Raw genomic sequence first — 12,477 nt, 5'->3', positions numbered from 1 at the left:
TGATCCAGTTCAGTTCTGTGTAGGGGTATCCCTCTCTCCTAGTATTTCTGTCCTCCATCTTTGATCCAGTTCAGTTCTGTGTAGGGGTACCCCTCTCTCCTAGTATTTCTGTCCTCCATCTTTGATCCAGTTCAGTTCTGTGTAGGGGTATCCCTCTCTCCTAGTATTTCTGTCCGCCATCTTTGATCCAGTTCAGTTCTGTGTAGGGTTACGCCTCTCTCCTAGTATTTCTGTCCTCCATCTTTGATCCAGTTCAGTTCTGTGTAGGGGTATCCCTCTCTCCTAGTATTTCTGTCCGCCATCTTTGATCCAGTTCAGTTCTGTGTAGGGGTACCCCTCTCTCCTAGTATTGCTGAAGAAAGTAATGAATATTTTATGACCAGCGATGTCCCTTATTCCTACCCTTTAACTTTTTGTCTGACAAAATATACATTTTACTCAACTGCGTTACCCACTCCAGTCAGCAGATGGCGGTCTGGGAATTTAACGCGATGCTGTTGGTGTGACGTATAATGTAGTGGACGGAACTCTTCTTTCAACAGCAGCAACAGTTAGTCGGACACCACGGTAGCTTGCTAGACAAAATAGCCGAACAATAAAGCTCATTAGACGCTTTAGTGTATATTAGCCACTGTGTTTTAAACCCACTTCTGTCGTCTAGTTAGTTATCCGATTTAATTTCATATTTACGGTGTTGTTGTTATTATTCAGCTAGCGGGCTGGTTAAGTTAGCATTAGCCTAGCTAGCTAACATCTCCGACCATGCGGTCACTGAGCTACTCTCCTGCTAAAGAAGAGAATATCACAGTAAAACAAGAAGTAGAGGGTGAGGCCGTTACTGTGAAAGAAGAAAAATACGCGTTCAGAGTGAAAGAGGAGGAGGATGTTACAGTAAAAGAAGAGGAGGATGCCGTTTATGGAGTGAAAGATGAAGAGGGGGAGATGACTGTTACATCGATAGAGGAGGAAACTGGACATCTGGGCCCGGTTTCCCAAACGCATCTTAAGTCGTCCAATGGTTCTAACGGTGAACTTAGCCATAAGATGGTTTTGAGAAACCGTTCCCTGATTAACACTAGTAAGTACTGTCTTAAATACAGAGGCACAAACTCTGCAGTTGTTGAACTGATGTGTGATGTTAAAGCTGAAATATGCAATAGCTACATCCATATTGCGACTTTTAAATTATTAATTTATAGCCATTGATTCTTGAAGAATATAACACATGCCTCATGAGCTTAGTTCGACTGTTGTACCCCATCAGAACCCCAAATAAGCTTTTTTTTACTCCAATGTTTAGAAATGTAAACCAACACTGTATAGCCTCAACATAGTTAAAACTATAATGTTGATATCATGGATGGTCAGTCCTTGCATCCATAGGTCTGTCTATGAATTTGAAAGTAGTTACATTTCTCCAACCCCATAATCATCTTATAACCAAAACAGTGGTGGAATTACAGTTTTGTTGTTGTATGAACTGCAGATTGCTGGGTTGTGTGGGTTTTTCCAACAGTAACAAAATGGCTGCCCAGAGGCTTGGTTTGGTAAACAGCTGAGGGATGGGGGAAGGAGGAGTGTAACCACTCAAATTTATTCATCCAGGATGTCATAATGATAGTTTAACCAGGTTTCTAGGCTATATAGTATATTCTAGAATTCATCCATGATGTCATAATGATAGTTTAACCAGGTTTCTAGGCTATATAGTATATTCTAGAATTCATCCATGATGTCATAATGATAGTTTAACCAGGTTTCTAGGCTATATAGTATATTCTAGAATTCATCCATGGTGTCATAATGATAGTTTAACCAGGTTTCTTGGCTATATAGTATATTCTAGAATTCATCCATGATGTCATAATGATAGTTTAACCAGGTTTCTAGGCTATATAGTATATTCTAGAATTCATCCATGATGTCATAATGATAGTTTAACCAGGTTTCTAGGCTATATAGTATATTCTAGAATTCATCCATGGTGTCATAATGATAGTTTAACCAGGTTTCTTGGCTATATAGTATATTCTAGAATTCATCCATGATGTCATAATGATAGTTTAACCAGGTTTCTAGGATGTATAGTATATTCTAGAATTCATCCAGGATGTCATAATGATAGTTTAACCAGGTTTCTAGGATATATAGTATATTCTATAACTGCCAGTGTAGATTTCCTGTGGAGGCAAATTATTAGAGCTGTTGATAAGTCATTGTATAATATTCAGACAATTGTTTTTCATGCCATTACATTAAAGGCAAGACATACCTAGATTCAATTACATTCATGAATTGGTTTGAAACCTTTGTTTTAAACCCTTCTCAAAATTGGTGCCTTGCCGGATTTGTAAAAAATGGTTTGTCATGAAACTCTATTTTTTAAATGTATTTAAATGTAACCTTTATTTAACTAGACAAGTCAGTTAAGAACAAATTCTTATTTACAATGACTGCCTACCCCGGACAACGCTGGGCCAATTGTGCGCCGCCCTATGGAACTCCCAATCACGGCCGGTTGTGATACAGCCTGGATTTGAACCAGGGTGTCTGTAGTGAAGCCTCAAGCACTGAGATGCAGTGTCCGCTGCGCCACTCGGGAGCCCCAAAATCACTATAACCTGACTGGAGGGAGCCAGTCATCACTATAACCTGACTGGAGGGAGCCAGTCATCACTATAACCTGACTGGAGGGAGGGAGCCAGTCATCACTATAACCTGACTAGAGGGAGGGAGCCAGTCATCACTATAACCTGACTGGAGGGAGCCAGTCATCACTATAACCTGACTAGAGGGAGCCAGTCATCACTATAACCTGACTGGAGGGAGCCAGTCATCACTATAACCTGACTGGAGGGAGCCAGTCATCACTATAACCTGACTAGAGGGAGCCAGTCATCACTATAACCTGACTAGAGGGAGCGAGCCAGTCATCACTATAACCTGACTAGAGGGAGCCAGTCATCACTATAACCTGACTGGAGGGAGCCAGTCATCACTATAACCTGACTGGAGGGAGCCAGTCATCACTATAACCTGACTGGAGGGAGCCAGTCATCACTATAACCTGACTAGAGGGAGGGAGCCAGTCGTCACTATAACCTGACTAGAGGGAGCCGACCAGTTCTGAAAGCCTTTTGCCGTACCCTCATCCTACTCCTCTGGTGATGTAGACGTTATCCCAGGCCCTGTGTGTCCCCAGGCGCTCTCATTTGTTGACTTCTGTAACCGTAAAAGCCTTGGTTTCATGCATGTTAACATCAGAAGCCTCCTCCCTAAGTTTGTTTTACTCACTGCTTTAGCACACTCCGCCAACCTTGATGTCCTTGCCGTGTCTGAATCCTGGCTTTGGAAGGTCACCAAAAATTCTGAAATTTCCATCCCCAACTACAACATTTTCCATCAAAATGAGAGGAGTTGCAATCTACTGCAGAGATGGCCTGCAATGTTCTATCATACATTCCAGGTCTAAGCCCAAACAGTTCAAGCTTTTAATTAAAAAAATGAATCTCTCCAGAAATAAGTCTCTCACTGTTGCCGCCTGTTACAGACCCCCCTCAGCTCCCAGCTGCCCTGGACACCATATGTGAATTGATTGGCCCCCATCTATCTTCAGAGTTTGTTCTGTTAGGGGACCTAAACTGGGATATGCTTAACCTCTCTAGGGGGTGTGGGACGCTACCGTCCCACATGGCCAACATCCAGTGAAATTGCAGAGCGCCAAATTCAAAAACAGAAATACTCATAAGAATTCATAAAACATACAAGTGTTATACATCGGTTTAAAGATTAACTTCTTGTTAATCCAACCACGGTGTCAGATTTCAAAAAGGCTTTACCGTGAAAGCATACCATGCGATTATCTGAGAACAGTGCCCAGCAGACAAATCATTACAAACAGTTACCAGCCAAGTAGAGGAGTTACACAAGTCAGAAATAGCGATAAAATGAATCACTTACTTTTGATGATCTTCATATCGTTGCAACTCACAAGACTCCCATTTACTCAATAAATGTTTGTTTTGTTCGATAAAGTCTCTCTTTATATCCAAAAACCTCCGTTTTGTTCATGCGTTTTGTTCAGTAATCCACAGGCTCAAAGGCAGTCACTACAGCCAGACGAAAAATCCTAAAAGTATCAGTAAAGTTCGTAGAAACATGTCAAACGATGTTTATAATCAATCCTCAGGTTGTTTTTAGCCTAAATAATATATAACATTTCAACCGGACAATAACGTCGTCAATATAAAAGGTAAACAAGAAAGGTGCGCTCTCGGTCTCGCGCATGAAAAATCTCTGAGATACTGAATGGTCCACTCATTCAGAGTGGTCTTACACTCTCATTTTTCAGGATGCAAGCCTGAAACTATTTCTAAAGACTGTTGACATCTAGTGGAAGCCCTAGGAAGTGCAATTTGAGACCTAAGTCAATGGAATCTGTATAGGCAGTCAATGGAAAACTACAACAACAACAAATCCCACTTCCTGGATGTATTTTTCTCAGGTTTTCGCCTGTCATATCAGTTCTGTTATACTCACAGACATTGTTTTGGAAACTTTAGAGTGTTTTCTATCCAAATCTACCAAGTTTACTTTGGCACGCTTTTCATCCGGAGGTGAAAACAGTGCCCCCTACCCTAGTGAGGTTAACACCCCGGCCGTCCTACAATTCAAGCTAGATGCCCTCAATCTCACACAAATTATCAAGGAACCCACCAGGTACAACCCCTAAATCTGTAAACATGGGCACCCTCATAGATATTATCCTGACCAACTTGCCCTCCAAATACACCTCTGCTGTTTTCAATCAGGATCTCAGCGATCACTGCCTCATCGCCTGCATCCGTTATGGGTTTGCGGTCAAACGGCCACCCCTCATCACTGTCACATGCTCCCTAGAACACTTCTGCGAGCAGGCCTTTCTAATCGACCTGGTATACATATTCGTCGCCAAACCCACTGGCTCCAGGTCATCTATAAGTCTTTGCTAGGCCGACTTCACTCAGCTCACTGGTCACCATAGCAACACCCACCCATAGCACGCGCTCCAGGAGGTATATCTCACTGGTCATCCCCAAAGCCAACACCTCCTTTGGCCGCCTTTCCTTCCAGTTCTCTGCTGCCAATGACTGCAACGAATTGCAAAAATCGCTGAAGTTGGAGACATATATCTCCCTCACTAACTTCAAGCATCAGCTATCTGAGCAGTTTACCGATCGCTGCAGCTGTACACAGCCCATCTGTAAATAGCCCATCCAACTGCCTACCTCATCCCCATGTTTTTATTTACGTTTTTTTGCTCTTTTGCACACCAGTATTTCTACTTGAACATCTATCACTCCAGTGTTAAATTGTAATTACTTCACTACTATGGCCTATTTATTGCCTTACCTCCGTACTCCATTTGCACACACTGTATATAGATTTTTCTATTGTGTTATTGACTGTACGTTTGTTTATCCAACGTGTAACTCTGTTTTTTTTTGTCGCACTGCTTTGCTTTATCTTGGCCAGGTCGCAGTTGTAAATGAGAACTTGTTCTCAACTAGCCTACCTGGTTAAATAAAGGTGAAATACATTTTTTTTTTTATCTTAGCTTTATTGACAACACTCAAATGGATACTGTCATTAACGCAGTTCTTCAATAATTACACATAATTCTTAATACTGTAGATGTTTAGTTACAGTCACATGATCAACTATCAGAAGATCCAGGAAATACTTTTCTGAATGACAGTCACATGACAAACATCACGACATGCAACAACAACCAAAGTGCTTCTTCATTCATTACTCTGGTAAAGACAGTTATGCCGTGCTCCATGTTGGATCCAACATCCCTAACAAATTGATGTTTATAATGTGTTATTGTCTGCTTGATTTACTGTAGGGTCTCGTTAGTTTGTTTGGACACAGAGATACTTAGCTCATAATGTGTAGAGAACTGTTCCTTGATGGATAGGCTATTGTACAACACACAGAGATATTTTCCTATATTTGTTGTTAGGTGAAGTTATGGGTCCTACAGTAGGTCTATGTTATTGTTAGGTGAAGTTATGGGTCCTACAGTAGGTCTATGTTATTGTTAGGTGAAGTTATGGGTCCTACAGTAGGTCTATGTTATTGTTAGGTGAAGTTATGGGTCCTACAGTAGGTCTATGTTGTTGTTAGGTGAAGTTATGGGTCCTACAGTAGGTCTATGTTATTGTTAGGTGAAGTTATGGGTCCTACAGTAGGTCTATGTTGTTGTTAGGTGAAGTTATGGGTCCTACAGTAGGTCTATGTTGTTGTTAGGTGAAGTTATGGGTCCAACAGTAGGTCTATGTTGTTGTTAGGTGAAGTTATGGGCCAATTTGGCAAACAGTGTACAAACCCTCATTGTCAGGCTGATGAAAAAGCCAAAGAGCATTTTACTGGTTGAAGTGTTTTTTAAGTACAAAGCGGTTGATTTGCGATGACGACACAAACATTATATTAAGCAGGAAATTCAAGCGAGCCTGACAATTATAATCCAAAGTAGTGTGAAATGAACTCATAAGCAACCTGGTAATGGAGGTTACTCCCCTGAGCAAAATATTTTCTCACCAGCAAACATAGAAAAGGGCCTACAATCTTAGATGTTACTACTAATGTGAAAACAAGACAAAATATGACTATTGTTGCTCATTTTAAGACAAATGTCAAGTAATCATTACATTCATTACAGATGTCAATTGTTGTCCAACATCATGGCTACGCTGTTGGCATCACCTTTTACAGTGGATTTCCGCTGTTGTGGGCCTTTAACCATCTGTATGACTTTGTTGTTCACACAGGAGAGAGACGTGACTATCGTGGATCCTCTGGGGAGCCTCAACAACCTCATGATGCTGACAAGGCAGAGAAGAGTCTCTCCAGATCAGAACTCCTCAAGAAACACCAGCAGAGACCCACAGGGAAGATAATTAACCTCTCTGACTGTGGGAAGAGATTCACCTCATCATCAGGCATTAAAATTCATCGGAGAAGCCACACAGTAGAGAAAGCTTATTGCTGTACTCAATGTGGGAAGAGTTTTGATACATCTAGCCATCTTATTGTACACCAAAGAACACACACAGGAGAGAAATCTTATAGCTGTGATGAATGTGGGAAGAGTTTTACTCGTTCAACCAGCCTGAAATTCCACCAGAGAACACGCACAGGAGAGAAACCTTTTAGCTGTGATCAATGTGGGAAGAGTTTTACTCATCGAAGCAGCCTGATATCACACCAGAGAATACACACAGGAGAGAAACTTTCTAGCTGTGATGACTGTGGGAAGAGTTTTACTCGTTCAACCAGCCTGAAATTACACCAGAGAACACACACAGGAGAGAAACCTTTTAGCTGTGATCAATGTGGGAAGAGTTTTACTCAGCTAATCAACCTGATAACACACCAGAGAACACACACAGGAGAGAAACCATACAGCTGTGATGAATGTGGGAAGAGTTTTACTCATTCAACCAGCCTGAAATTACACCAGAGAACACGCACAGGAGAGAAACCTTTTAGCTGTGATCAATGTGGGAAGTGTTTTACTCATCGAAGCAGCCTGATATCACACCAGAGAATACACACAGGAGAGAAATCGTATATCTGTGATGAGTGTGGGAAGAGTTTTACTTGCTTGCGCAATCTGACTCTTCACCAGAGAACACACACAGGAGAGAAACCCTATAGCTGTACTCGATGTGGGAAGTTTTTTTAAAAATCTAACCATCTGACGATACACCAAAGAAGACACACAGGAGAGAAACCCTATAGCTGTACTCAATGTGGGAAGAGTTTTGTTCAATCTGGAGAACTGAAGATGCACCAGAGAAGACACACAGGAGAGAAACCTTATAGCTGTACTCGATGTGGCAAGAGTTTTGTTCAATCTGGCGAACTGAAGATACACCAGAGAACACACACAGGAGAGAAACCTTATAGCTGTGGTCAATGTGGGAAGCGTTTTGGTCAATCTGGCCAGCTGACATCACACCAGAGAACACACACAGGAGAGAAATCTTATAGCTGTGATCAATGTGGGACAAGATTTGCTTGGCTAACCAGCCTAGTATCACACCAAAGAACACACACGGGAGAAAAACCTTATAGCTGTGGTCAATGTAACAAGAGATACTCCGATAAAAGACATCTGATCAAACATCAGAAAATACATGAAGGAGTTGTTTCATGATATCAATGAATTAATGTCACAATGTAGAATGTTTAAACATTGTAGTAGGAGTATTTTAATGATGTCACAATGTAGAATGTTTTAACATTGTAGAAGGAGTATTTTAATGATGTCACAATGTAGAACCCTAAACGTTTGTCCCCTGTTCTATTGATTTCAACATGATATGGATATTAGCCTCAGGGGGAAAATCCAGGCTCTGAAATGGAAGAGTACTATTTATGTGATTTAACAAAAAGTACTGACAAAAAAAGAGCTGTGTTACACTTACCATGTTGGTGACCCACTTGAATCAAAATGCAACACTTCAAAATGTAGCTAGCTGTTTTCTACAAGTTGTCCTCTAACCAATGATGTACACATTATTCCCAGATTCTGTGTGGTTTTTGAGCTGTTAGTTTTAACAGGACGTGCAACCTCATCTCCCTCCTGTCGTACAATTGATTTCAACATGATATCGATGAGTTATGACAAATAAGTTTTGCGTTCCTTTGTTTAGCAACCCCTACATTTAAATGTATCACTCCAAAATGTAGCTGACTGTCTTCTGCAGGTTGTCATCTAACCAGTGAGGTAAAAGATATCTCCATTTCCATGTGTTTTTTGTTTTGTTGTGTTAGTTTCAGGAGCAGGTTCAACCTGATTTCCCCCCAAATGGATATAAGATTTGTGTTTTGCGTTTAGCTAGTGCGTTGCTATGGATCTTTATTTATTTTGACTGCACGTTTTTCCGTATTGGAGATGAGTTTTGTTTGGGCTCGTTCCAAGGGGACGAGAGTTCTAGAATCTAGTGAGTTTTAGGAAGACGAGAGTTCTAGAAGCTAGTGGGATTTAGAAAGAGGAGAGTTCTAGAATCTAGTGAGTTTTAGGAAGACGACAGTTCTAGAAGCTAGTGGGATTTAGAAAGAGGAGAGTTCTAGAATTTAGTGAGTTTTAGGAAGACGAGAGTTCTAGAAGCTAGTGAGTTTTAGGAAGACGAGTGTTCTAGAAGCTAGTGAGTTTTAGGAAGACGAGTGTTCTAGAAGCTAGTGGGATTTAGGAAGACGAGTGTTCTAGAAGCTAGTGAGTTTTAAGAAGACGAGAGTTCTAGAAGCTAGTGGGATTTAGGAAGATGAGTGTTCTAGAAACTAGTGAGTTTTAGGATTCTATAGAAGAAAAAGGAGAAAAAAAAGAATCCTATTGTATATTATTATTTAGAAATACGTGTTTTTTCTTGTTTTTAATTGTTGACATCCTGTAGACACCATGTTTATATTGGTGAAGGTGAAGCATTGTAGTTGATTATAATGTGAAATGGAAGTTGTTTTCTGTTGGTGGTAAGCATTCTATTAAGGTGTTACAGTCTTTGGTTTTTCCATTTATGTTTTGAGGTTGGACTTTAGCACGTCTAGCTCGTTAGCACGTCTAGCTCGTTAGCCCGTCTAGCTCGTTAGCACGTCTAGCTCGTTAGCCCGTCTAGCTCGTTAGCACGTCTAGCTCGTTAGCCCGTCTAGCTCGTTAGCACGTAGGACGCACTGATTGGTGTCACCTCGTTAGTCAGTATGTGTTACACCTGTGCTGGCTTGTCCATCTCGTTAGTGGGAAGGTGTTTCACCTGAGCTGGTCCAGGTTCTATTTAAGAGTGTCTGGCCCAGTGCTCCAGTTGTCTTGATACATGTGGAGAGTCAACACCTTTAGTTGCTCCACCTTTTTGGTTTGCTTCCTGTCTTTAAGTTTGGTGTGGGATTTTCTTTTGTTTGCCTCTTCTTGGGCAGATTTAGTGGGTCTCATGGTGGGTGTCTTTTAGGTCCCAGTTGTTGTTACTAGTCAACTTCCAGTGGACACCCCATAGTGTCTTTCAGAGCCCCTCCTAAAAAACAAGTTATATTTTGGGTTGGATATAGCATCATATTGTTGATATTTTAATCAATGGCATTTCCTTACAATGCTCATTAGTCTTTCAGTTGTTATTATTGTTTTTTATCCTCATATTTGTGTACTAAATATTTCTGATTATTTTCATAGTTTTTTCCTGTGAAGCCATTGTGTTGCGTCCATGTCTGACATGTGCTGTATAAATAAAGCTTGATTTGATTTGAACATATTGTAAAACAAATTAACCCAATGACTGACCAATCAACAAACTATTGGTCCACCTTAGTATGAAAACTGTATCAATCCCACTTTTCCAGCCTGCTGAAGGCGTGGTGGAGTGGTAAACACCACCCCCGGCTCTACCAGGGGCTTGAGGTGGTCTCCCACAGCTCTGCTTATGTCATGTTCTGTGGCCTTGCTGTTCCATTTATTGACTGTCCCTGCAACACAGAAACACATTTAGTCATATTATATAAAACACTCAAAGTAAGAGCGTCTGCTAAATCACTTAAATGTAAATGTAAATGGATATGGAGCATCTATGGCCTCAGTTACACCTGGCACCTAAATGTGACTTCTGTCATCTGATCACTCCAAGCTGCATTAGGTTCAGATCTACCAGGATGGGCCTTTGACAAAGTCTGGATGCAGTCAGGCCACTGATTATGCATAAGCAATGTAAAGAGATGGGGTGAATGAGTGGAAAAGTACATTTGACACAAATTACCTTCATAATATCAAAGAACAAATGTGTGTGCCTGAGGGGAAATTAACTTTCATACAGCCAACAGGGATGAGAAATTACACCAATATTAGTGGATAATTTGCACTAATGTAAATAAACATAGATGGAACATATTCCCTTTAGCTGACGTGATGAACCGCTAAGGGAACATAAATATTTACCATCTAAACCATGTGTGACCTCTCACCTCTCTGGCTGTAGAAGTGTTCTTCCTAACCAGTCCCTCAACAGCTCTCTGACTGAGCTCCACCCTCACTGGGTCTTCAGAGGAGAGGAAGGCTGAGGAGGGATGGAAGGATGAATGGATCAGTCAGTCAATAATGTGTAGAGCTGCTGTCTATGCTGTCTGACTAAATCACTATTTTAGTAGTTCATTAAAGTAAATAAGGTTTTATGACTGCTGAATACCAACTATCAATCACTTAGATCATGTATTTTCAGGTAGAGATACATCCTTGGGACGTCCTAGCCCATTGAAGTTGACATTTAAAATGGTTAAGGTAGGGGTTAAGGTTAGGGTTTAGGGTAGGATGTCCCAAGGATCCCAGATAGCATTGACCATTGTGCATTCTTCTGTCTCTTTTACATAGCAGGTGATGGGTTCTGACTTCTGAACTTGAAAATATTAAATATCCTTATTATGTGAAATTGAATGAAACAATAATGTATGTTGATGCTAATATGATGTACAATATTCCATGAAGTTTCTATATGATAACAATAGAGTAATATATTTAATATTATGTACAATATTCCATGATGTTTCTATATGATAACAATACAGTAATATATTTAATATGATGTACAATATTCCATGATGTTTCTATATGATAACAATAGAGTAATATATTTAATATGATGTATAATATTCCATGATGTTTCTATATGATAACAATAGAGTCATATATTTAATATGATGTATAATATTCCATGATGTTTCTATATGATAACAATAGAGTAATATATTTAATATGATGTATAATATTCCATGATGTTTCTATATGATAACAATAGAGTAATATATTTAATATGATGTATAATATTCCATGATGTTTCTATATGATAACAATAGAGTAATATATTTAATATGATGTATAATATTCCATGATGTTTCTATATGATAACAATAGAGTAATATATTTAATATGATGTATAATATTCCATGATGTTTCTATATGATAACAATAGAGTAATATATTTAATATGACAAATACTATTTTTTAATAGTTTCACTAATTCATTTTAATTAACTTAATCATTATGATTCAACATCAGTTCACCGTCTCACCTCATACTGTGTTGGAGCAGCAGCAGCTGACTGCCCAGTTCACCGTCTCACCTCATACTGTATTGGAGCAGCAGCAGCTGACTGCCCAGTTCAACATCAGTTCACCGTCTCACCTCACACTGTATTGGAGCAGCAGCAGCTGACTGCCCAGTTCAAAATCAGTTCACCGTCTCACCTCATACTGTATTGGAGCAGCAGCAGCTGACTGCCCAGTTCAACATCAGTTCACCGTCTCACCTCATACTGTATTGGAGCAGCAGCAGCTGACTGCCCAGTTCAACATCAGTTCACCGTCTCACCTCGTACTGTATTGGAGCAGCAGCAGCTGACTGCCCAGTTCAACATCAGTTCACCGTCTCACCTCGTACTGTATTGGAGCAGCAG

The 12,477-nt window shown here is 40.2% G+C and overlaps 1 protein-coding gene across 1 annotated transcript; it reads left to right on the top strand.

Moving 5' to 3' along the window:
• Positions 1-375: 375 nt before the first annotated feature.
• LOC145876391 (uncharacterized) lies at positions 376-8,406 on the top strand. The gene is made up of 2 exons (XM_082972171.1): positions 376-382; positions 6,816-8,406. Exons 1-2 carry the CDS (start codon positions 376-378, stop codon positions 7,730-7,732), a joined length of 924 nt encoding a protein of 307 aa, XP_082828297.1. The 3' UTR covers positions 7,733-8,406.
• The last annotated feature ends 4,071 nt before the right edge of the window (positions 8,407-12,477 follow it).

The sequence above is a fragment of the Salmo salar genome, unplaced genomic scaffold (assembly GCF_965601325.2).
Source record: "Salmo salar unplaced genomic scaffold, fSalSal1 ptg000587l, whole genome shotgun sequence".
Classification (NCBI taxonomy): domain Eukaryota; kingdom Metazoa; phylum Chordata; class Actinopteri; order Salmoniformes; family Salmonidae; genus Salmo; species Salmo salar.
Note: the sequence above shows the minus strand (reverse complement) of the source record. Positions and strands in the feature narration are given on the sequence as shown.